Below are 27,770 nucleotides of genomic sequence, written 5' to 3'. Positions count from 1 at the left end.
TTACATAATCTAAACTTAAGCTTTTTGGTGCCATAAACTTGTATATTTTTAAGTTCTGAGAGTGTTAAAGATAAAATAACCTCATGAGTGGATTCTATAGGCCAAAAAATATATTGAAGGTGTATAATCTATTCACACAACTTTTAGTCTTGTGGAGAATTATTTTAGTTTGGCGATTGATTTTCTGTGTTCTGATGTAGCTTTACTTTTTCAACACAAGGACTAAAGGAATCACAATATTTTATTTTAAAGCCACGATATGCAATATTTATAATACATATTGTGGTTAATGTTATTAACTTTTTGAGTAGGGTAAATAACATAAATGTACGACTTTAAAAAATGTTTTCATGAATATACGTACATTTTTATCAAGTTGACTTGATAACTTTAAGGGTGCAAACCTTAAATCTAAATATCAAACTTCAGGCTTCTACTTTAGGTTATATTATGTCCACGTGATCAATTTAACATAAACTCAGTTCAGTAGTTAAAGGGTGCTTGAGTAACATCAAAAATTTCTCGTTTGTAATATTAATGTCTATACTCCAATTTAGAAACTTTCACCAAGTTTAATGCAATTAAATTAACTTAGAGCGCAGCGAAGCGATGGGCATTGATTAAAGTATTTGAGTGTGCTGCTTCTTTGTAATTTACTTTATAACTTTTTGATTACGTATAAAGTAGCAATGGCTCTCTTTTAGCTAGTGAACCATAATAAAGCTATAAATATTAGAGAAGCCAGATAAAATTAAAACACGTGTTTGGTGGGGTTTGGTTTAGTGTAACAAAAAAATAATGACACACTTTGAGATTGCTCATTACAGAAGCCATCGACGGACATAAGGTAGTTTAGCTACACAAATATAAGTACAATGCATATGACATTTGTTATGTAACACATATTTTCCACAATAAGCCTAAAGATATTTGTTAAAAAATGAATCAACGTAAAATGTATGGCTTAAATAAACTTTATGATTGAGATCTCATACTTAAGATGAATTCAATTTCGTGTACACTTAAGTTGCTTTGATCTTGTAAAAGGCGATACAAATACAGAATTTTGCTTTTACTCTGGTTCAATCATATAAGTCTTATCTTATAAGTCGCCGTTTGAAGTCCGCAAGGCTATGGAAATACTTGTTTGGCAATATATACAGCATTAGGTAGAAAGGTTTTAGGTTCGTTTTTTTGGGAAGGGATTCTCTTATTAATTTTTTGACGTTTCCCAGTTGCAAAAATGTTATAAATAAATATGAATGAAATAAAAATGAATGTCAATTAAATGTTAAATAAATAATACGGTAATGTAGTAATACTTTAGATATCGTTTTTCAGTGAAAGAATTGCCAAGTACATTTCACTTAACGACAATTAAGAGTGCTACTTAGCTTAACTAACTACTTAATGAAACTATTAAGAGCCTTACAGCCTAGACATTCTATTTCATAAAACAATAAAAAAATTACAAAGACCATTTTTAACCTCACGTTGCTCAAGATATTCAAATTACAATTACTTTGGTATTCAAACAAAAGTTTGAAATAGTAAATAACTCTCCAGCGGCTGTTTAAGATTAACGAAATTAACATTGCTCTTATGACGGGCAAATCTAAGATGGCCGTTGGCTTTCATGGACTCCCTTGAAAAACATTTCAAAACAACAAATAAAATATTTGCCGTTTATAATTTAAACATCTAGGACACTGTGATTTCTAATTTCACAGTGTCCTAGATGTTTGAATTATAATCACTTTGGTGAAAGATATATTTTTGGATGATAAACACTTTTAGCAGCAGTTTGAGGTTATCCAAGATGGCCGCTATCCTCCAAGGACTCCTTTCAAACGAACCGATCTCCTTTATGTTGTAATGTTTATTTTACATATTCACATTACATCCTTCGAATTTTGTTTATATTTCATTATTGGACTGACATTCCAAACTTACGAATCAGTTCACATAGGTACATAAAGTGTAATTTAATCTTGTGAGGTTCCGTGAATAATGGAGATGGCGGTTTCTACAGGGTACAGGGTCCTAATGAACTGTTTAGGATTTGATTATGTATTAACATAATGTTGTGATTGTGTTTATTCTTTGTCTGTTGTTGTAGAATTTTTGTTCTATCATATCCAAATTAAATTGGTTTTGTGAAGTCTTTTTATTCATATATCAGGCAAATAAACAGCTACATTTTAACAGGAGAATGGTGTATATGCGTTGACGTTATAGTACTTAAATATTAAAGAAAATCTCCTCTATCCTAGTGGTGAATCTCTAAACCGTCATAATATACCCTTTTGCACTGAAATTTGCATACATTTTCACATGAGGGTTGGGTACTCTTTTCTAGGTTGTACTTAGGGTGGGTTAGCAGATAAGACCATACATCTTACAAAGCTTGTTATCTTGCATTGGTTTTATAAATATATCAAATCTTTCTCTGGAGCACTGAGCAATACAATTCCATCCCCTATGTTATGGAGACATCATTTGAATTTTATTATTGTAACCTAAAACCCAGAATCCCTCGGATTTTCTGTACAAATTGAGGTGTTAGAGGCAACACGAGATCCTTGTTCTGAAATACGAGATTAGTTATGATGGAGGGAGGGGGAAGAGGAGATATACTGACCATCATCCCTTATCACTACTATCTTAATGCTATCTGGTAACAACTAACCTTCAGCTTAAGGTCATTAAATGTATCTCTTCATTAATTTATTTCCAAACTACACCTGCAGATGTAATGTTAATCAGTATAGTTTATGTGTTGAACTCTATGTGAACGAGCCGTACGTTTAATGTGTATGCAAAAAAAGTTTGTTCTAAAAATACAAGCTCAAGCCAGATAATTGAACAGGTGGTATGATAACTTGGAATTGACAAATCTAATCGACAATTTCAACAGAATTGTGCAGCAGAATTTCAATTATCAGCCAATACTATTCTACTATGTATATTTTGGTGTTAAATTATTTTGAAAACATATTTCGACTACCTAGAGATTGTTTTATGTCCTATGATTTTTCAGAATTCCACTTTCATCAGTTCATATATCATAGATACTACTCAAATGCAACCGGACATTTAATGTTGATCATTTTCTTCTTTGTTTTAGGTACCCTTGGTGATGATGGTGGTTTAAGGAATTTGTAAGAGTTTTATCAATCCAAGATAAATTTCCGTCTAAAAATAGAGTGGGTTAAAACATCTATTACTATGGTAGAGTGGCTAGTTTATTACCACAATTTCCTCGTTTTGTGAATTTAAATTGAAAACAAATCTTGTGAGACTCTTGAAGAAGCGGGCCGACGTACCAAGGTGCGTCATCCAGATATTTCAGATTGTTCCACGTCTCATGGCTGCAACATTATCAGTTAGCTAAAAGACAAATAATTGGTGGGATTTGAACCCGGAACTTTGGGAACCGAAGCCCAGCGTCCTACGACAAGACCAGCTTGCTACCCGATGGTGTAAAGTTACCTCGAAAAAAACTCATTTACTCACCAGGGTTTTGCAGCACCTGGGGGTTTTGCGCCGTGAGCGCCTCTGCTCGGAGAGGTCGGTGCCTGGACTTCGCCATGTCACTCGCACGCACACACGCGCACACACGTGCTCTCTGACCCTGTAACACACACAATGATAAGATAGATAACTGACCACGCTGCCCAACTGTGACTTCACTAATTGTAGACACTTCCACTGACTTACAGATGTTTACAACTCAAAGTTTTTATATATTTATCCTCAAAGTCCTGATGATAAAGGGGTTGTTGTGAGGTTTTGTGTTTTTAACGTGTGTACTGTTTACGTTTTTCAGGGAACGACCAAAGTGATGGTCTTGTTATCGTTGTTACAGTAATTAGGACGCAAATTGGTGAATTTCTACCAAAAAAGTAGTGTGATGAGTGTAGAACAATTGCCTACAGTTTAAGAGGCTCGGCTATTAAAAGGCGTTTGAACACGCGAGAAAGGTATTGCTATTAGGATACATCATCACCAGTTTTTACTTTTAGAGGTAAAAACAAAAGTCGTTAGTGTCGATACTTAACAGGATTTGTGTTTCTCACGTAAGTGCTCGTGGTATTATGAAATAATTTAACTTTCTTTGATGATAAATAAATTGAAAATATGAAACATTAACTGTGGGAATCAAATTCTCAATATAATTTGGTATAAATTTTTTATACTGGAGATGGTAGAACGCATTTAATGACAAGCTGAAAATAGTTTCTTCAATTAACTGTGTAGGTTTGTTACGTCAATTGTTGTCAAGGGAGGTAAGGAATATCCAAACGGAATACAAATTAATTACAAGATGTTTCTTGAGGCGATGAAATTATAGATCGTCGAGTATTGTTAGAGATGCTATACATTACCATATGAAGTTTCAATTTAGTCACATAGTTACGGTTAATATCGAAGCAACTTTACCGTGCTTTGTATGGATGAACTTTGTTAGGATATATGGAATGTAATAAGAGGAAAGTATGTAATATGCATAGTCCAGTCTTTAAAAAGTTACATTTAACTAAGCATATTTGGGGGGAGGGTTGGATGACGATGCAGAAAGCATTTTCGGGTTACTATAAACTCGAATAGAAGTATATAGTACCATAATATATAAAACATAAACTAAACAGGAAGATTAGGACCAGAATATAATACAGGGTGATTCTAAATTATTGTTACACGTTTTAAACTCTTAAGAAGAACCATACAACCCATCATCACAGCACGTGAATGGCAACGTAAAACGTAAGTAAAAATTGTTGAGTTTTGAGCCAAACAGTCCCAAACTACTTGAGAAATCCAAGAAACTTTGCCAAGTACTTGACCACTCACTTTAGGTGCTTTCCTGTAACTTGTACTTTGTTTCTTACATAAGTCAGTATAATGGTGAGAATCAATAGAAAGAGGAGATTCTAATGTTTGGGAAACGGAGAACCGATCTAATCCGCACATAGAAGTTTGGATAGGTTATGTTAAGTTAGATTATGGCCCCTGGATTGTCTACCAGTGGCCGGGACCCCTACACTCCTAAAGTTTTGTTTGACACCACTTTAGTAAACATAGTTCCAAAATTAGCCTCTACAGATAATTTAGATTTTAATTACGATTTTAAATTAATTACACACTTCTACCTCTCTGAATCTCACAACTTCATACTGTATGTTGAATTGTCAAATTAATTATACCACTAGGGGTCAATTAGTTCTATAATTTACCGCTCAGTTATTGTTGTTCATTATTATTGTAAGCTGTGAGGAACACGACTTCGAAAGAGCAAAAAGGGTTCGTATTTTAGAGTTTCATTGATTTTAAATTGTGGAATTAATTTAAAATCGTAGTTAATCTAAAAAAAATATCCGTTGGAACTAATTTTTTCAACTATGTTTAGTGGTGTACAAAAACTTTAGAATCTCCTCTTTCAATTGATTCTCATCCCATCATGATAGGTTATATAGTTTTTCATCTATAAAGTTTAAAATGTGTAACAATGATTTAGAATCAGCCTGTATAATCATTATATTATAAAAGTACAAATAAAATCATTTTACCGAAGGTTTTACAATTTTAAAATATAGCAAATATTCATGAATCCCAATTTAACATTTTTATGAAAATTCCTGCCAAGCATTATAAGTTCATATTAAAAACGATTCGTTCAAAAAGTGAACAGATTAGAAAACGTGCATATAAATATGAAACTGGTTTATTGTGATAATGCACCTTGGCACCTTGGTAAACAATATATTCTGTAAAACCATCTGTCATTCCCCTGAAATAAGAGTATAGTATCTAAGTTTAGCGACTTTTAAAATTTCTTTCCGTGTATCGGTAGACAAACTGATAAATAACTCGAATTACTATAACAAGCAACTGTTAATATTCAGCGCCTAAGCCGAATATCGAAACCGAAATAAGGGAAAACATTACCAGGTGCGTATAAAATATTTTCCCAAAATGTTATGTTAATCGGATGACCGCTTAATTGCATATAGTAATGATTAATGGAGAGATATGTACATTTGATTTTAACTTTAGGTATAGTTATGGACTTACCGTGTAGCAAACTGTCAAACGAAATTTAAATTTTAAATTTTAGGCAGCAATATGTATGGGGAAAGAAGGGAGGAATGGTGTGCAATTCTGAACTTTGAAGCAATCAAATGCAAACCAACATTTCTCTGCAAAGTAGTTTAAAGCTACAATCTGGTTTGGAACCACAACTAAGTATTGACTTAACAAAGCTATCACTCTACAAACGAGGATGGATAAAATTGAAACATCCTCCTGAACTAAGGATGTGTAAAGTAATGCATGAACAATGCCTTTGTAAGGAGTTACAAAGAAGTTTGAATGCTGCTTTTTTTACTCTACTTTGCAAAATAATGTTTTTATGTGGTTACCAAATAACATGATATAAAGTACAATGCATGACTTTCTTCGATGTGACATATTATTTTATAACCCACATAAGCATACAGGGTACTCCATGTAATAAACATAACTGAAATGTTTTGAAAACAACTGAGGGTTGAGCATAGACAGTTCTGAAATGTATCAGTAGGAAGCAAATAAAGTACTTATTTGCTTTTTAGTGCTTTCAAAACTAATAATTTAAAACAATTAATTCAAAAATAATTTTTATTACATAGATTATTTTTTGTTTAATTATTTTCTCTGCAGAATTCAGAGATTTATTTTCTATTTTCGTGTTAAATTCACCATAGTGTACCGTATAGAAATGGATTTCGTACAAAACGAAAAAATTCTGAATTATTATTTTTATGCTCTTTAACATGTTTTGAGGGTCAAATAAATACGAGAAAACCATTTTTTTACCCCCGTACAACTCCGTTCCCATGGCCCGATAATGCTGGTTTGTGAAGCCGTTCGTACAAACGTAAACGTAGACAAACGTTTTACACGTTTGTGCCACAAATAATTGAAAAAAAAACTGGTATGGATCATTAACATAAACGGATAGCATTAACATTTTGACAGTTTAATTCAAGCAATGTTAAATTATTATTAATTTTGGGCCTGCAACGATATTTGTTTATGTTTATGATCCATACAGGTTCTATTCAAGTATTCGTGGTTTGTACTAAATTTCATCAAAATCGGATGATTTTTGCTCGAGTACATACAATTTACAAACAATAATAAACGACACCTAGTATTTTTTTATTTACGCAATTGATTTATGTGATCAACCTGTATACATTGGGTCCTTAACATTTCGTTTCTTATGGAATATGACTTTTTCACAGTATTGTGTTTATGTAAAACTATTATTTAAAATTAGATAAACATTTTCAAATTAATACAATTATCATTTTATTTGAGGAATTACTTCAAATATTGTTTAAACTGATACAAAATAAACCTTACTTTCATTTATCATTTCGATTAAAACATGAAAATCAAATAGGCCTATCCAAATACATACCTAATTTTACCTTTCATACTGTCAACAATGGTTTTTGCTTCATCTCTAAATCTATTTTGCATGTATTTTTAGAAGCATAATTTTATCACAAAAACTAAATTGCTGAAATCGTATACATATGCATATTAAGACTCGTTTACACAGATTTTCCACAAAAAAGTGCAATATAGTTTTACTTCAAAACATATAAAAAGCTTCAAAATTTATGACCTGACAAAAATAAGCAACTTTAATTTTTTTTCTTAAAACTAAAATCTGTACCAACAACCTAATCCCTTTGCCTTTTGACTTACCCAATCTGTTATCACTACCGGTGACACGACACTCACTCCTTCACGACAGATAGAAGACTGAGCCGCGTCCCCACCATCGTTACCACCCTCCCCCACTCACTCCCACTTGTTATCAACTCCACTTCTCCAGTTACACTTATATCACAGTCAGACACCCCTAAGTTTTTATCGCGAGTTGTGGAAGGGTTCAAACCCTAGCTATCACCAATTGGTCTGCGTGAATGATCTCCCCTGTGAACACAGTGATCATATCATTGTCAGATGGAATTGACATGGTTGAGGGAGAGACTGTATTGGTCCTTTGTAGCTAAAACCTCTTTGATAGGATTAAAAGTGATGCGATGGATTTCACCAAAACTGTCGTAAAATACTAATTTACTGAGTTGTAATTGTTTTTCTCGCAATCATCATTTATCATTATTATTATTTTTTTACCAATTTAATTTGTTTTTTTAGATAATTTAACTGGTCGTTTTTAATCCTTTTAAGAAATAGAAAGTATTTCACTTCTTGACTATAATTTTAGCGGATTCCCCATAGAATGAGCTATTACGTAGGTGTTATTGTAAGAACTAGATCCTGAACCGATTACCTTTTCCGTTCGTATGTCCCTAGAGACCAAAAAACATCATCTGTTCAAATTTATGTGTTTGTGGATGTCCAAGCACGATAACTTGTGTAAAGCTACTTTTATTTTAACGATTTTGCGGACCAGTTGGGATCCAACGATGGCATTGAGGTTTCATGGGTGTTGTATGGAATACAAATTACTATCCCCATTTTTTATTCTCACAGCGTAAAATGTCACATTTAATTCTAAACCATTTGGTGGAGAGAAAAAAACTACGTAGGCTATTTTAATGGGTTCTTTTATGCTTAATGATTACGGAGAAAATTCTGATAATACGTAATGATCAAATTCCCATTGTATTCTAATGGAGGACAAGTAAACTGCTGTTGCTTGTTTGTTTATTAATATATTTTGATCGAACTAAAAAAAAGTTGTTTATTTCATACTAAGCTGTTAACACTTCATGAAGAAACTCACACTTTATTGGAATATTTGTAGAAGCAAACATAAGTACTGATTAAACTAGTTTTATTTAAATATGGAATTGATCAGTAATGTATTTTAGTCTGAATCCAATCGGGCAAATGAAATTTGCGTAGTCTACAGGTGTGCTGCAGTATGGGTATTCATGGTTTTAATCATATAACCTCAAACATTATGAATTATATTCTATTCCAGATGTCATTCGTCTAGGCTCTAGACAGTAACACTTATTTTTTTTACTTTTAAAAGATCGACTTATGTAAATGTTTGAATGATAAAAGATCAACAATAACCAACAGCTAAAGATTACAGCCGCTATGGCTAAGATAATGTGAAAATAATCGTACCAAATAGTTCAAAATACGCGATTAGTTTGATGTACTATAATTATACAAAGGTATAAAATTAGTCGTGGCTAATTGATTAATTTATTTCTTATTTCTATTTTAAAAAAAGACATATATGTTAAAATCCTAAGTGATCTAGATCCAAAAACTATATCAGCACTTCCTGTCACACAATCCTGAATAATTCAAATTCTCTTCCACGCTATTAAAATCCTATTAAATAATCCCGTTTTTGTGATTTTATAAGATATCCGACCAATAAGTCCTTAATAGTAAATAAAACCTAATAGGTACCTAGAACCTGTATTGGTGTTTACGGTCACAGAGTGTCCCGGAATTCTCTACCGAAATATTAGAGGATTGCTCCTGAGTAAGAAACATATCTAAATACCTCATTTAAATTGTCCGGAAGTCATTATTTACTCACACATAATAACATAAGATGATGGATGATCAATGGTAAAAACTCTATTGTAAATAGATCCAAAGATTAAAATTAAGTTCTATGATAAATATTTGATAAACATTGGTCTATTGCATTTTTATACACCCTGTATACAAGAAGGGAGCAAAATATGTTAAAAATTGCGTTAACTTATAAGCTTTCCAACTATATACCAACTATGGAGATTTAGATCTGCTTTTGTTTGTTTTAGTGCTTTGAATAATAGAAAACAGGGAACTTCTTTACTGTTTAAACTGAAACAAAAATACACGTTTTGCTGAATTCATGCCTATTACTATCTATGTTTAAAATGTTATAAAACACCATGTTTTGGAGTATTCAAACGGCTAAAGCGTACATAAGCAGATTTAAAACTCAATAGTGTGGCATATGGTTGGAAAGCCTATAAAATGGCGCAGTTTTTAACATATTTTGCTACCTTCTTTTATAGAGGGTGTAGAAAAATATGTAGAAAAAAAGGGTGTAGAAAAAAAATTTAGACTAATTTTTTATTAGAGATTAATTTTAATCTTTGGAACTATTTACAATGGAGTTTTTCTGTTGTTCCTTCATCACTTTATATTATTCGTATTAAAATTTAACGTAGAACATGAAAATGACATAATCTACTCAAATATATTTACAGGTAATTGAGAAATTGATGTATTGAGTTTTAAAACATGGTTATTTTTGGAAAACTTAAAATAATTCTTTGGGAAGCTAATTTTTAGACTTGGAACCTCTTATATATATCATCACACGTCATTTACTTTGAAATTAAACCAAAAAGATTTTGTAACACTGATGACCAAACACCCTGTATAAACTGATTTTTTTTTTCTTTGCCTATTAACTTTATGTAAGATTTCAACTAAATAAAAGTTATTGTTTGTATGGCAGAGTATTTTCATACATGCATCACTGCCTCATAAAATTTTTACTAGGTATACTTATAAGTTAGCCTAGCTTTAATCTAAGAGGTCCAATTAAATTTTGTTCGTAAGACCAAAGGCGGATCTATAATTATTTAATACAACAGATTTCAACATCAACATTTCCTCTTCAGTGTCCTAACCGTTGCGAAGCACGGTTACAGCAGCTAGTATGTTATGTTTAAAGTCAAGACAGACACTGGACTCACTTGGACTCGTCACTCAGACCAAATACTTCCCTTACACTAAGGGGGGAGAGTTGATGTATAGTTTTAAACATGTGTTCATTAATTGAATGTTTATGTTTACCAATTTTGTAAATAGAATGGATTGAATAAAATAATGTACCTATCTTTTGATTTGAATCTAATTATTATACAATATAATAATACCAGCTTTTTCCAGTCGATCGAGTTCTTCTTCCACCTTTTGTTTAATAGCATAGGGCACTTGCCTCGGCTTCACAAATATTGGACCACAGCCTTCTTTTAGATTCAGGTGTCCCTTTTCATTTGGAATGCAACCAATTTCCTTACTGAATATATCTGAATAACTGTCAAGAACTTGTGTCAACTCAGATGAGTTTTGATTCAACATTCTAATATCACCAATTTCTAAATTGACTTCTCTTATCCAGTCTCTACCAAATATTGGTTCAACATCTTGGTCGATAATAAATAGTTTTCCGAAGTAAATCTTTTCTTTGTACTGAAACCTAACATATACTACGCCCTTAGTTTGTATGATTTCACCTGTATATGTGCGAAGCTGTACATGTGATTTGAACATTCTCTTATTGATATCTAATCTCTTATAGTCCTCAAATGAGATTGAAGATAGCGCTGCTCCTGTATCAAGTTCCATAGATAATGGTTTCCCTTCAATTTCTATTTTCATAATGAACTTATCACTGTTATTTACTTGAAGTTTATAAGAATCGTAGGTAGTATGATCTAACTGTTTTTCAGTCTCTCTGTCGTCTAGTTGGTCAATTCGTTGTTTTCTTGGTCCTCCCATACATACCTTTGCAATATGCCCTACTTTGTTACATAAATTGCAAAATTCATTTCTAAACTTACATGTATTTGCTCTATGGTCTCTATCTCCACACCGATAACACCGTCCTTGTAACCCTGAAAACTTTGAACGGGAAGGAGAATATTGGTCTTTGTTTGTTGCCTGTACAGCGTTCTTATTCCCAGAGTATCTGTCCCATTTTCTTGTCTGATTCTCTACAACCTTGAGCACTGGAACTGCTGGTGGTGCTGTTTGAGCAGTCATCATGCTGCTTTCAGTTCTCGAAGCTTCCAGTGATGTTGCAAGTTCAAGTGCTTCCTTAAAAGTAGTTACAATTTTCTTCTGTAAAAGTTGTCCTTTAATATCATGGTCGTGAAGTCCTCTTACCAGTTGCATGCGTAATAACATATCAGTTACTGACTTTCCACAATCACAGTTAAACTGACAATCTTTGGACAGTTTCTTCAATTCCATAGCGAATTCAATGATTGACTCATTCGGTTGTTGTACTCTACACACAAAGCGATGTTGTAATGTTAATACACTTGGTAATGGTTCCAAATGGTCTTTTAAAACAGTAACAACATTTTCATAGTTCATCTTGTAAGGGTCATCAGGGGCAACTATGTCTAGAAGACGTTCATGTAGTTTAGGTGAAAGTGCATGTAGTAAACTACAAAGCTTTGTTTTCTCTTCATTTACATCTTTAAGTACAAGAAAATTTTCAAATCTTTTAATGAAATTCCTAAAAGATTCTTCTTCATCGTATGGAACAAAACTAATGTTTGATGTTGTGTTTGGTTCCTTGTTAAGCGTATGTGCTGCTGTAGGCTCTGTATTATTGTGTCGTGTCTTTTCATTTCTCAAAACTGCTTCTAAAACAATGTACATTTCTTCTGTCTCACTTCTGTACGAGGCTAGATCATCTTGTTCTTCGTCTTCAGTGGCTAGTTCAATTTTGGTTTGTGCATCTTCAAATTGTTTCCAATACGATCTTAAACTGTCTAACCTCACCTCTATCTCAGCACTTGTCATTTTATCAGTTGATTTATTTTCTACAATTAGTTTAAATGCTTTGGAAATTTGTCTTTTTGCAACTGATCTCAACTTCTTTATATTTCCTATTTCCGTCATCCTCGTCGCCATTTATTGTATAGTAATTAGATTCAAATCAAAAGATAGGTACATTATTTTATTCAATCCATTCTATTTACAAAATTGGTAAACATAAACATTCAATTAATGAACACATGTTTAAAACTATACATCACATTTCCTCTTCAGTGTCCTAACCGTTGCGAAGCACGGTTACAGCAGCTAGTATGTTAATATAAAATGTATCCACAGAATCTTTTTAACATAAATACAGATGCTGCATGTAGATGTAACAATGGTACAATGGGTCTTCGCTACAATTACTTGCAACAGCTGCGTATTGTGGTATTATGTAACAACCGTGCATTCAGTGTATCTTCCTCCACAGTGTAAAGTTGTGATTATATACTCGTATGGCTACAAATACGCTTTACATTTCATCATGTTCCGCGGTAAGTTGTACATATAATTTAAAAGTAAAATATTGTTACATTTCGTGTATGTCATACACGTGAATTTGTACGTTACATGATGTCTAGAATGTTACCAACGAGTCATTTTTCCTTTCTTCACATACACCGTATATGGGAAAGTATTGTTTTCTTCAAAAATTTTCGAGTTTGAGTTTAGAGTGGATATATCCATTTTGGGTCCCCCTGGACCCAAAAAATGTTTTCGAAGTGATATCTGTGTGTATGTCTGTGTGTCAGGATGTGTACAGAGCTAGGGACTACACTTGTGGTCCGATTTCGATGAAATTTGGTGTGTAAGTTCTAATCCATGCATCTCCAGGTATTTTTTCTATTTTTGAAATTTTAATTTTTAATTTTGATTTTTCCATAAAAACCAACAAAATAATAAAATATCGTATTTTCTCCAAAATGGCCTGAAAGATTTTTGATAAAGATTTAGTATGTTGTAGCCCTTTAAATTCTGAAAAAAAGGTACGACTGCCATTTCTGTAAAAATTACTGTTCAAAAGTTATTGTAAATTATGTTATTTCCCATAAAACAACAAAAAATAGGATTTTAGAAAAAACTGGTTTTAATTTTATTTAATATGTTATAGTCCTTAAAATTTTAAAAGTTTTTTTTTCATTTTTAGAAATTTTAATTTTTAATGGGGATTTTCTCATAAAACCTAAAAAAATAACAGAAAATCAGATTTTCTCGAAAATGGCCAAAAGGATTTTATTACAAATTTAGTATGTTATAGCCCTTTAAATTCTGAACAAAATGGTACAAATCCAATTTCCGTAAAAATTTACTGTTCAAAAGTTATTGTAACTTATGTTATTTTCCCATTAAAAACCATAAAATAACAAAAAATCAGATTTTTGGAGAAAAGCTGGTTTTTATTAAAATTAATATGTTATGGTTCTTATAATTATAAAAAAATAGTACAACACCCCATTGCTGTAACAATTACGGTTTATTACAGCTTTTGTGATTTTTAACTATAAAATATCATATTTACTCTCACCGCTTACCCATGATAAAGGTTGTCGACGAGCTTATGGGAGAAAGTATGTATCAGAAGTCTGATACCGTTTATTTTAACTTTAACTTAACAAAATTTTCAACAATCAAATAACACTATAGTGGTCCATGTAAATTCTAACACATTTACGTGATTTTTAGGTAATACTCCTACTGTCCCTCTCGTATTCTGCCGCAAGAAAAGGAATTGGTAAGACGAAATACAATCTTTTAATAACAACCATCCAATAGTAAGGTTTATTTATAAACCACTATAATAACACCTTCCCACCACACCCGTTTCAATATAACATTATATTAAGACCAACTAAGGGCACATGCTTTGCAATTGCGTCCACGCCTACTCAAAAGATACTGACCCCACTAATATTGTTATGCAATATTCAATATTCTATAAATGTATTTGGTTTTAACAATGTATATTTGATCTGCTTAAGGTGATTTTAACTTTCAACTTCAGAATGTTATAAGTAGATTTGTGATACATAAATAACTACTTCACAACATACGATTAGAATTGTTGTTTATTAATATTGTGTTGAAGAATTATGTTTTCATGAAATTAATAGCAGGTTCAGGTTAAGCATAAGGGAATTCTATCACTTACATAGCATATGTATTAGTAAACTTTAGCCATGTACATATTTCTACTTTTAATGAACAGTTGGACAACTTTTAAATAATAGCTCTCATCTGCTTTGGCAACACATACTCATACGCTTAAAATGCAGTTGGTTTGTGAAAAAAAATAATCGAGTATAAATTAATTGTAAATCTTTTTGCAAGATATATAGCTATGCAATTTTGATAGTAATTAAATGTTTTGATTATATTATCTGTAAAAATTGTCCTTAGAATTTTATCCTTGTGAGATTGTAGTTGTTTTGTCTAGAAATCTTTAGTGACTGAAAACACAGATACGTAGGCTACGTCACTACAAAGGCATTGCGTCATTACCGTTTCGTCATCCTCCATACAACCGATCTCTGTGAAGGCAATTGATTGGCCAAATAGATTACCTAACAGATAAACATGCCTTCAAACTGTTTTCAGCCAAAGAATGACTGATTTCCAAGTACAATTTTAAATATTATGACCCATCGAAAATGGAAACGAAATTATTTAAAGCTATAACAGCAACAGTTTGTTTCACAGGATCAGTCTATTAGGTCTCATGGTAAGACCCGGACCCGGGACCAATTTACTTTTTCGTTTTGAGGTCCACAGAGGCCAGAAACACCCTCCGTTCAAATTCATATATTCTGCAGGTTTGCTGCGGCGGGGGTATTTTGTTTATTATGTATTACGTGTTCCAACATAAAAGTAGAATCCATAGAACTTCTCTGCATTTCTGTTTCAGTTATGGAACTTCCCCCGGAAGATCAATACCATTACGTGTTTAACAACCGAGAAAACGACGACCCTCCTTTAGCGGAAATATCACTAAACGAAGGGAAAATACGTGTGTTTTGTGATAAATATATGATGAACGCGTACGATGAAGAAGATAACGCTATTACTGATTTTTGGTTGACTGTGAAAACAAAAGCTGGTGATGTCGAACTGGAGAGCTTCCAAATTGGGACATGCAACGTGGAGGATATAACTGGTGCGATAGATGTTAAGATTCTAGATCCAGTGGCTGATGTTCGGATATTTCAAATCTATTACAGAGATAAAGACCATCATTGTCAGCAAAGGGATTATAAGGTAATGTTGATTTCTCCTAAAATACAGTGTTTTTCCGTATCCATTGCATAGATTACATCTCCAATAGATTTTAGTAAAAGACATTGTCTGGGAATATGAGCTCCGTTAATGAGGTTAAGCAACACACTCGTTAAGAGAGAGTATCAAGCAATATTTAATGCTTCTAAAATATAGTACTGTTAAAACTGATTTTAGTGTATGGCCAATTATATCTCCAACATAATATAGGCTTCGTCTTGGTCGAAAGATAAGCGCGGCTTGAAAAGACACTTTTCACCCTTGTGATGAACAATATTTTTCGTCATAGTGATATTTAAGCAAACTAAGCTAGAAAACAAAAATCCATTCCATGTGTGCCTTCCAACATGTTTTCATATTTGCTAAAAGAGCATTCGTCTCTCGTTTTAGTGTATATTATTCTATCGATATATTGAACTATTGACAAGAATTTAACAATTAGCTACAACCTATTAAATCCATCGAAACACAATTTCGGTACCTGCGATTACTTAAAAACGAAGTTTACAATAGTTGACTTTTACTCCCTAGGAGCTAATAAGGCTTTTTAGTCTCTAGGGAGTAAAAGTCATCTCTTGTAAACTCAATTGCAAACTTTGTTTATAAGCAATCGTAGGTATCAAAATCATATATCGATTGGTATCATTGACTGTGGAATATTGTTGCATACTTGTAAATAGTATGTAGTTATTGACATAGTAATGGACGAAATGATTGAATCACTTACTAAACAGCCGCCTATAAGTTGGTAGTTGTTTTAAGAGGTTATGTTTACATACAAACTTTTCTAACTTATTTTCTTTATGTCGAAATGTGACGAAAAAAAATAGTTCATCACACGGGCAAAACGTGTTTAAAATTCCCGTTTATTTTCTGGCCATAGCTTCGCCTAAGCTCGGGTTGAAAAGAGTCACTTAACGTCCTAGTGATTAAATATACTATAAATGCGATATTCAACATTTTTAACTTTTCCACAGGTTTACTCTACTAACAACAATGTGGCGCCTACATTTGACGTTGAAAGATCTGGACCAACGAAAATATCTGAGCCAAAGTTTTGGTTTTCGCCGTGTCCGGTAGGTATACATTGTGTTACAAATCATGAGTTCGATATGAGTAATGATTAACAAGAATGTTCAATATTGCAGTTTTGCTGTGAAGATACATAAGATTGGTATGTTACTTTTTCGCCTTTCATTAGCCGGAACAATATATAAAGGCTCAATGCTCAAGTATGGCTGGGTCTAGTTTCAATCAAATGTTTCTAGCTTTTCTCTGGCAATATTGTTTTCTAGAGGAACATTGAATTCAAGTACCAAACCGAAACTGAATCCAGCTGTATTTGGTCAACGAGCTTTTGATAGTTGACCCTAATTGAAAAAATTGTATTGTAGGCCGTAAAAAAACTACAAAGATCATTTCACACAAATCTATAGGCATTGTTCATATTAAGCTGAGGTAGTCGCTTAAGTTGTTTTGCTGTCAATATGGGAATACATTCACGAAGCCACAAATAACACAGTTTGAAACCACCAACGTCAATTATATTTTCTGACCCCCCCCCCCCTTCAACCAACCAATATGTGGTCTGACGTCATTTGAATCGTCATCAGCCGTTAAATGTCATATTTTATCCAACTCATAGAGTACCTCAGAGAAGGTAACATTATAACTATGAACGTCCTGTTTAAATTCTTGGACTCAAAACAAAAGTGGATGATTTAACAAGGGCACGAGGACTGACAAATACTAATAAAATCCTTAGAAATAAAACCCAGTTAAATTATTGTTAGTTTTTAGTTTTGGAAGTATTGTACCAGATCTATAATGAAATAGAAAATTGTAGGGAAAATAATTGATTACAAAGATCTAGTTTACTATATCGCCAATGGAACCTAGGATGGACCAAACCAAACCTCTCTCCTACCTACTAAAGCTAGCTTACATGTTTTATCCCTGCCGAATTTATTAAATTTGTTTACTTCACAAATATAATATAAGCACTGTTCAAAAATATACACCCAACTTCATGACTTTGTATCTCAAAAAGTATAAATCGGGTGAACATAAAAATACACCATAAAAAAGAGGAAACTTCAAAGTTTTCTTGGTCATATTTCCGTAAACGGCTCCAAAGTTATCTTAGCAATGGTCAGCCGTTTTGCAACATAAATTTTTCTGTGCGACAGAGTTTGAATAGTCAGTCTCCTACTACATTGCCGTGAGCTTTTCCCATCGAATTTGGTATTCAACCACCGCCTAGAAAAAAACCAGAAAAAACATGGTTTTGGCAATTTTAAGAAATTTTTACACAAGAGATGCTGTCTGGTGTGTGAGACAAATTCGGTTATCGCAATGTTTGACATGCAGCACAGGGGAGACACATTGAGCATTTGTAATCATTGTACATAAAACTTTGAAATTTTCCCTTTCTAACGGTGTTAAACTTATTTGTTTCTAATAAATACTTGTGTAGATACAAAGTACCGAAACTGAGACCATATTTTCGAATAGCCCTGTGTATTATTCGATATTTGCTGTAGTAACTGAATCGAATGACATTAAAAATATTAAGTAGAAAATGAAAAAAATGTTGAATTAACGAATTTAAAAAGGTAGTATATGATTGAAACAAACTTTTTACTAGGGTCTATTATTAATTTTGGCTTGCCCGGTTGACAGTTATACTGTAAGCTGCGACAAGGTTTTTATTAATGTAAGGGTAAATATAATTTGGCTAATGTCTACAAACAGATCGATTGTACATTCGTGTATATTACTACCACTACCTCTTCATATTTTAATGTTATATATTTTTTCAGATATCAAAATCCGCTCCTGTGGGTAAGTAAACATACACACTGTAGTGGTTATCACATGTAAATGTTAAACACACAAATGACTCAATATTTTCAAGAGTAAATTTTTTTTGTTCATGGATATCCATACTTTCCGATAACCGAATTGAACCAGAGTTTAAGGTAGAGTTAATTACTAAGTTACTAAAGTTACCAATTACTTCATTCGATTCAGCAGAGTTTCGTATTTCTACATGATTGGGTTAGGATAATATTCTACCACTATTCGAACCTTCACTTTAGTGTTTTAATAACACAACATGGTTTATTTAGTTCAAAGTTGAGTTAAGGCTTCGTTTAAGTTGTGTTATTGACTTTTAAATAATGAAGCATACCTATTATACAGGGTGTCCCACGTAAGGTGTCTCAAATTGATTACGGAAAAACGGCTTAAAGTACAAGGTTGAAATAAAATTATTTCCCGCTAAATCGACCCCAAGAAATAACGTAAAAATATTTTTTACTTTTTCCCAATACAGGGTGTGCCAATAACTGAGGGTCACTAGATCGACTCTCAGAATTTTCAAATGTAAGCATATGTCCTGTTATACACGGGTTTAAAGGTATTTAATAGACAAACGTTTTGGCGAAAACAGAAATTAATTATCTTTTTCCGTTTCAAAATGGCGGCAGTATTTTTGGGAAAAACCAATATGTTTTTAATACTCTGTTTTTCCTATACCAATGCACTTAGCCCTTTTCCGGTTGAATTTTCTTACTCGTTATGAAATTTGCTTTACTGTGATATGCTATGTTTTTTTAAATAATAACAGTATAAATATTTTATTTAAAAATTTGCAAATGGCCATTGTTTAAAATTTTCAAATAGCAACATATGTCAAGCGGCACATCATGTTATAGGTTTTTTAATTCCAACTTTGTAACTTACACTTACTTCGTATCTATTTTACTTTTAGTGTAAACAACAAAAAAAAACTTAATTTTCCTATATCAAATGCATGTTATTTGGGTTTAACACTAAATGAAATGGGGCCATTAGTGTTAAACAGATTTAATCCTTGTACGTTAAGCCGTTTTTCCGTAATCAATTTGAGACACCTTACGTGGGACACCCTGTATTATGCACAAACTGTAGTCAATATTAATTCATAAAGGATTTAGTTGAACGAAAACTCACACTATTCCAGCATACAACTTTTTCCTGTTAATTTTTGTTACACACATTAGGATTCATCTTGTGTTACTTAGAATATTTAAGTAAAAGTATTGACTTTTTAATACTGAAGTAAATATTCCATCTATGTGAACTAGCTGTAGCCGATTTTCATTCAAAGAACATTTTTGAATGAGCAAAACTAAGAGTGTGCTTTTGCTACCGTAATTGTCAATTTGACATCAAAGATGCTGTACCTTACAATAGGTTGAGTTTGAGCTTTCAGTATGGGTTGATTATAACAGTGGGGTATTTGGAAATAAATCACCATATTTTTATATTAATTTAATTTTTAACCCATAATATTCCTCTGTGTGTGCAACATGACGTTTAACAATCAATGGAAGGCTTAATTGAATCATAAGTTTCAATTCATAAATCTCTCAGAATGTCTCATTGGTATTTATTTATTACAATTAGATAAAATAATTACAAAATTGTATTCCATTGGACTTACTTAGTTACTTACCACAGCTAGTGTTTTTTGTCATTACTAATTATTTACTTTTATGTTTATTTCTTTCTGGATTTTTTCAATTTAGTTTACTATTTAGTTTATGTATTTTCAGTTTTGTTAAGATATTTAGCCTAAGACGAAATGTTTATACAGGGATTGTTAAATCGCCAGTAATCTGCCCCACAGGCTTTTAATGTCACAATTTTATTATATGAATTGTATTTGATTGTTTTATGGGAGTACAAATAAGCTACAATGTTTACATTCCTTTTGTTTACATTCCTTTTGTTTGCATTTTAAAAGGCTTTTTACTTTACACTGTTTAGGCCTACACAAATAATTTACACAAACTAGATAGAATATTTTGTAAAAGGACGCGGTGATATTTATAATGCTCTAAGGGTATAAAGTAGATAAAATATGTATAATTCTACACTAATTTGTTGTTAAACTTGGTGTTTACTTAAGAACAGGACCATTTTTTTAATGTAGCCTCATATCCATTGTAAAGCCCACTACATTTAAATATTCGATAAATCTCTGAAAAGCAATATGAGCACTCGGTGGATTACAAAAAAATCCAACATCAAGGCTTTGTGCTAATTGATTCCAAAGTTTCCATGTTTTGTATTGTAGTGATCTTTTTATATTTCCAACGGACAACACCTTTTTAAAATAACATACATAATATAAATGATTTTACAACATTTCAAAAAATATGTATAAAACTTTATGAGATGGCAGACAGAGAAATTAAAGACTAAAGATTATCATTGAACAATGTTAAATAATTTTGTATCAGACAAAACAAAAATCAATAGGAATTATAATACATTGGCAATATGTTTGGACACAAAGTTAAATAAATTAACAAGTAACATGATATATTGGTAACAAGTCAACAAAATACAATGTAACAAAGTACAGAATAACAAAGTGGACGCACAATAAAGTATAATCTTTAACAAATCAACAATAGTCCAAATGGCATAATGAACAAATTTATTTAAAGCATGAGAATTTATTTAATTTATTTAAACATCAATAAAATTTTAACGGCAACCTTTGCCCATGAAATACAAAATTTAGAAATTTAACAACAAAAAGAAAACAATAAATATACCTAATAACAAAAGTATTTGGTAAGAAATATTCCACGTCTTTTGATTTAGATCAGAGTAACTGAATGTACCTTCGACTATTATACAGGGTGACACAAAGGAACCGGACGTTTTTTAAATAAGTAGTACACAGTAGTTAAAAGGAATAAAATGGTTTTAATACTGTACATAGTGAGGTAAACATTTGCCATTTGTTACAAAACAGTCATTTTTTGAAAATGACGTCACGCATATGGCGGCCATGTACTTATCTACAAATGTTCATTCTGGTCAGAAAATCATCTGAAACTCGGGTCAGGAGGTCTTGTTCAATGCCATCGATCTCTTCTGTGATTGCCAACTTCAAATCCTCTAGAGTGCGTGGTTAGTGAACATGAACATGCTCTTTAAGAAACCCTCAAAGGATATAATCACTAGTGGACAAGCCAGGTAATCTTAGCGGCCACGGTATGTCACCAAAGCGAGAAATACCCTTGTTAGGAAACATTCATTCAATACTGCTCTCACTCTGGCGATGTTTTCGGGTGTTCTCGAAGTTCTGACAAGGTCTGGTGGTTTCTTTCTTGTTATATTCCCAGTTGTTCGGAACCCTGAAACCCATCTTAATAGCGTATTTCGGCTTGGAACCGTTCCATGGCGTTCGATATTAAAAAGTCGACAAAATTCCCGCTGAATTTGACGACGGATTCACCATTTAGGACCAAAGTATCGTATACGAAAACGCGATGGTCTACGGTCCACTTTTTCAACAAAAATGGCAAGCCTCACTGAAGGTAATGGCATAATTTAAATCTTCCTACCACGTGAGACAACAATGGAACAGCTGTTTAAAAAACGTCAGGTTCCTTTGTGTCACCCTGTATTTGGGACTATACATTTCATTTTTAATTTAAATTGCAGCCAGTTGAGTTATGGTAGTTGAATCAAACAGCAGGGTCGGTGCGTTGATGTAAGTTATTGATTTCTGTTAATTACGCAAACTTTTTACCAAACTAAACTGAAATAACAACTTATTCTAAAACTATATTTTCATTACATAATTAATCCCCGTTAAAAGATTTAAAAAACTAAGGAGCAGAAAAGAGAGAATGTAGCTCACTTTGACTCATTTAACAATGATAGTTCTTTTTCCTACAGTCACCTGACAAAGTGGCCTTCCTTGCACTGATTATAGCACAGAAAGTTGCTTATTGCTGCATCTACTTAATTTTGCCGCACACTTTTTACTTTTGTCGCACAGTTTTTTCACACACTAGTATTCCAACCAAACAACTCAAATCATCATGAAAAAAAATAAAAAAAGCTGGCTGTATTTATGTGTAAGTACCATGTAATACTTACATGTGTATGTCATGTAATACGCGTACGCTTGAAAATAAGTTGGCAAGTTGGCAACACTTAACGATATTATGAATACGATCAGCAGGAGCAACGTTTACTATTTCGTTCAATGTTTGGATTTAACTTAACCTAAAAACGTGTTGTACAGTGTTTGAAAGACTAATTATTTATATGCTTTATAGTAACTGTAGGAAAAATATAATGTGTAACGCAAGTGCAAACTGCCTTTGCTGCACTCGAGAAACTTTCCACACTTCACTCATTAGTTACAAAACTAACTATGCATAAAAAAAATGGCATCAGCTGCCATAAAAAAAAATAAAAAAAAATTAATAAAAAAAATGGTTGGTCCATTTAGATTGGTTGTCTACTCAGTACCAACAACTCAATAATTAATTGTACTAATTCAATTTAGAACAATACAAACTTTTTTGTGGATAGTTCTAGGTATGCACAGCAATGGGAAACTGAGAAGTCTTAGCCTCAATAAATACTCGATTGCAATCAAATATTGGTGCGAATACTGCTATGCTTTGTGTGGGAAATTTGGAGACCCCGAGGCTGAAAAGTATTTGGTTGACGTGATAGCCGGAGAGGCAATCATAGATCGCATACAGGTCGCCTCGTGTGCTGAATTGGATCTGTTGTCATCCATCTGGTTTGTGGACTCCTTCCAAGACGATCCGCGGTGGAAAACAGTCATAATTCAGTACAAGATGGTGGATGAGTCTTGTTATCGGAGGAAGTATCAGTATGACACCATCAACCATGTCAACAACAGAATGTGGGTTGTTGCTAAGGTCAAAAAAGAACCGGCGGAACCAAACGATTGCGAAGGACAAGTAGGTGAGTGGTATAGTTTTATTTAGCTTTGGTAAGAGGTTAGGTTTTGTGTCCTGACCTAAATCATATCTGGGCAGACGTATAGAGTTTTAAAAGGATAACACGTTAGGCCTACTACTATACCAGTATTTGAGATGTTTTTAGCCCAACATTTATTTCGAATTATTATAACGCTGGTCATAATTCCCAATTATGTATCAATGTGACAGCGATCGTTGGATATGACGTTAGTACCGCGATTACGAAATATAATTAGGATGGAGTTTTGATAAATGCACGATTTACTTAACAAATTTGTGACACGTACACACACAACAAACATATGAAACGTACTTTTACATCCCTGGCTTTTTTTTACTTGTTTGTATAGTAAAATCAACTGGAAGACTTGATTTGACTTAATAGGGTTGTAAAAACGAATTTGTGTGAGCGTTTAACCTACTTATGAATCAAGTAGAGACATAGGGAATGTGTGGAAAGTACACACACAGTAGTTATCAGCTGTCGATCCACATAAAGTCTCTTGTAAGTAGTATGCATAAATTTCGGGTCTAAATAATTTAAGGTTTCTCAAACAATAGTGTTTTGGACTAGATGTTATACTTTAATAGCATCATCATCACAATTTTCATTTAGTTCTGTGTTTCTCAATGCACATGAGGGTCCATGTTTCTCAATATTAATACATTTATTGTAATAAATAGTTATAGCATATTATTATTATTTAATATGTGGATCACGAATAAATTTCAAAGTGGTGATGGGTTGCAAGACCAACACGTTTGAGAACATCAAATAATTCACAGTGAAATGCCTTATTTGTGTATAAAGCTACTGCACTTATTTATTGCTAAATACAAACAGTTAATGTATAAACTATATCGATTTTTAATATCGATTTAGAGTCACATAATTCCATATCTGGTCGTGTAAAAAGGTATCGTATTTACACTAGTTTATAATCAATTAAAGGTCTGTCAGACTGATAGATGTTGAGATATCTGAAAACAAGCAATGTTTCTGAATGTGTTTTCTCGCTTTAGTTGTCCCCCAAAATGCTCTTCAGATTCTCCTTGAGAGGTTGAGATCAAGTCTATTGAGATTTGTTATTTACTGATTGTGAGAAAAGTAGAGCCATATTATGCACACTTTGTTTAATGAACATTTTTTAATCTATATAATTAATACGCTACACATGAAACTTTGTGAACAATAAGGTTTTTTTGTTTTAATACTTAACCCCACATATTATATAACAAAATGCTCGTCTTTAAATTTGGCAAATTTGGTAATCTTTGTGTAGATTTGCAAACTGACCTTGCATTTTTTGAAAAAGTCCCTTGGGCAGATCCCAGTGGCTTTTAAAGTTCCCATGTTACCTTTATGAAGAATTTTGTTTACATTATAATCAGCTGAATAATTTAATTGCAGTTAATATTTTAGGAGCAATTTAAGGAAACGACAAACATTTACTGACTTGGTTGAAATGAATTATTTATATTTCAATTTGGGTTGGCGTAAATATTGCAATGGAAAAACATCTAGAAAGCCTGGACGATTTGATATATTAAAAAGAAAACTGAATGTACACTATGCTGTTAGCTGTATTCCTTTGGCAATAATTAAAGAGTCTAATGTATTTGCAAACTATGGAAACATAGGAAAGTCATAGAACACCACCAAGTAGAAGAAATATAAATAATGTTTTGTTTTTATAATCGTTATTATGTACAACCTAATGCGGCTATGAGTTGGAAACATTTCAAGAAAGCACTAAAATTCACGATCAGCTTTTGAAAAATCATAAGATATTTACTAGAATATTGATTAACTTATAGAACTGTTATGTACATCGTGAGTCTTTCCATAATCTTTGAGTCGAATCTTTTTAAGTCATTAGAAATTATGACTGTCATTTGTTTTAAAATAGGCCCTAACGCCTGTAATACTTCACAATTGCTCGAATTCGAGATACGTGTACACAGTTTTGTTTAAAGCTTGTGACATAATTTTAAACACATTTCACCAAAACGCTACTAAAAACACAAGTTTATTAAATGGAAACCCAATGCAAAGGTGTCACTAATTAGCAGACGTATGATTTCAATCTACACAACAAGTTCTGTTAGCAACTTGTTACAATTTATGTTTTAAATTTGTATGCACCGTTTGGAAGAATAAATAAATAAATACATACATCTAATTATTTATGTACTAAAGTAGTGTATTTAGGACACTTTCAAATCTAAAGGTCACTTGTTTGATTCAATGCTAGGTCGATTTCAGACGCAGACACCATTTATTTTAACCATTTATTTTTATTTTTTTAATTTTTTAGGTTATTTTAACGATGCTCTCTTACAAAAGATTGACGTTATATTGCAACAAGACTAGGGGTCAGAATGCTTCCTTTAAACCAAATTTTTTAAAACACAAAAAATCTTTCCATTGTTTTGAATACTAAACATAGGCCACATACCAACAAGTCAAATGTTTGTCAAACAATGTACTAATAATTTCAATTTTGTGTAGAATATACCGAGACAAAGGGGTCATTGAAGACATTTACAGGTCGTAAGTAATTATTTAAGTAGTTGGTACTGTATTTAGCCTTTATATTACAATAGTAACTACTATACAACTGTTGTATTAGCATGAATGCAGAAAGTACATGAACTCTGTGTGGTGACATAAATGGAATAATGATGTTAGACATCACATCCTTGAGTTTTTGTTCTGATGTTAACAACCTAGCTGTAATATTTAAATTTGTATGTATTTGACAAAAAAGGCTCGTAATTTTTCATCAACATTTTTGCAAATTTAGTAGCCTATTATTTTTTTTTCAAAAGCCCCAATTTGTTAATCATAAATTAGAGGTTCTCTCTTTATGCGTCTTTTGCTCAGTAGACACTCAAATTTCCCTTTATCTCTATTTTATGACTTTATCACATCCAATTAAGTCAGAAAATAATCTACAGTCTCAAATCTGAGGTGATGTTTTAACTACATTTTTACGGTACGGTATATCTCTTTTGAGAATCGTATTCCCAACACACTTTTGTAACAATTTTATTTATTACTCAACATTAAATAGAAACCTTATTTAACTATGATGCTAAGCGTGATTTTCATTGCAGCTCAAAAGATACAAATATGTAATATTGAAATATGCAACGAAAAGCATAGTAAAAAGTAATATTGTCCTAAACCAATTTTTATTTTGTATTTTTAGTCTAAAATGCCTTTCAATGGCCTTGGACTCAAAAAGTCGGAGGTAGATAGTAAAAAAACCATCCCTTCAAAAACTTCCGAACTCGTTCCTCCTGGTGTTTTCCTACTCGTCGGGAGCGAGTTGGTCTAGTGGTAGATCCCGGAGCTTTGGTCCCATAGGGGGGTTCCAAATGCCATTCACCAATCCCTTTTAGCTATGTGATAGTGGCGTGAACCTAAGCCAAACCTCAGCTGTGTAAAAGTGTTCCGAGGTAGAACCTAAAGGGAGGATAACACAATTTTTACAAGTTTTATCATGGATTAGCCTCTGCATAGTTTTAATTAATTAATTAAGTAAGGTTTTACCTGGTTCCTGTCTAAACGAGCTCGTGTAGTTTGAAAGACTGCAGATTTTTCATGTGGCGAATTGAGCACATCATCAGGTCAGAATGTCAGATGAGATCTACAAATTTCTTATGGTGGAGTTCGTCAGAGGTTTTAAATAACACGGAACACACAAAACACACACGAAATAAAACATTTAAAACCCCCTCTTGTTTCTAATAATTATTCTTATCTTGTCCCTTTTTTGTTCGTTTATCATATGACAAATGAACTAGAAAATTTTATAAAAGAACAAACAAAGGAAAAATTATTGTTATCAAAAATAATTTTACTACAAAATGTAAGTGATACAATTATCTTTGTCTGGATCAAAACATTTCAGTTTTTTTTCAGGCTATACCAAAAAAGCAATGCATATGGTTGGAAGGATAGCTGACACTCTGCATGCTACGTATGTAAACAATAGATACGGTCAAAACGGTGAAACATGATAAAAACAACTACAGAAAAAAATGATGTTGTTTTCTATTACACACATT

General features: G+C 32.5%; 2 protein-coding genes across 2 annotated transcripts in view; one reads left to right on the top strand and one right to left on the bottom strand.

The window, feature by feature from the left end:
* Positions 1 to 7,803, bottom strand: part of LOC129000703 (muscle, skeletal receptor tyrosine protein kinase-like) — an 80,877-nt gene extending 73,074 nt beyond the window's left edge. The window contains exons 1-2 of the mRNA XM_054427664.1: positions 7,762 to 7,803; positions 3,517 to 3,634 (exon numbers count right to left, since the gene is read on the bottom strand). Coding sequence (XP_054283639.1) covers positions 3,517 to 3,592 — 76 coding nt within the window. The 5' untranslated portion in view covers positions 3,593 to 3,634; positions 7,762 to 7,803. The remainder of the gene's footprint in view (positions 1 to 3,516; positions 3,635 to 7,761) is intronic.
* A 5,195-nt stretch (positions 7,804 to 12,998) lies between these two features.
* LOC129001050 (uncharacterized) lies at positions 12,999 to 27,770 on the top strand. Its single transcript, XM_054428201.1, has 8 exons — positions 12,999 to 13,103; positions 14,293 to 14,341; positions 15,512 to 15,861; positions 16,857 to 16,955; positions 18,702 to 18,723; positions 23,272 to 23,676; positions 26,206 to 26,247; positions 27,625 to 27,770. Exons 1-8 carry the CDS (start codon positions 13,065 to 13,067, stop codon positions 27,720 to 27,722), a joined length of 1,104 nt encoding a protein of 367 aa, XP_054284176.1. The 5' UTR covers positions 12,999 to 13,064; the 3' UTR covers positions 27,723 to 27,770.

This window comes from Macrosteles quadrilineatus, unplaced genomic scaffold, assembly GCF_028750875.1.
Source record: "Macrosteles quadrilineatus isolate MER2022 unplaced genomic scaffold, UCM_ALF_1.0 Scaffold_8__2_contigs__length_117827958, whole genome shotgun sequence".
Taxonomy (NCBI): domain Eukaryota; kingdom Metazoa; phylum Arthropoda; class Insecta; order Hemiptera; family Cicadellidae; genus Macrosteles; species Macrosteles quadrilineatus.
This window is presented reverse-complemented; position numbering and strand designations above follow the sequence as displayed.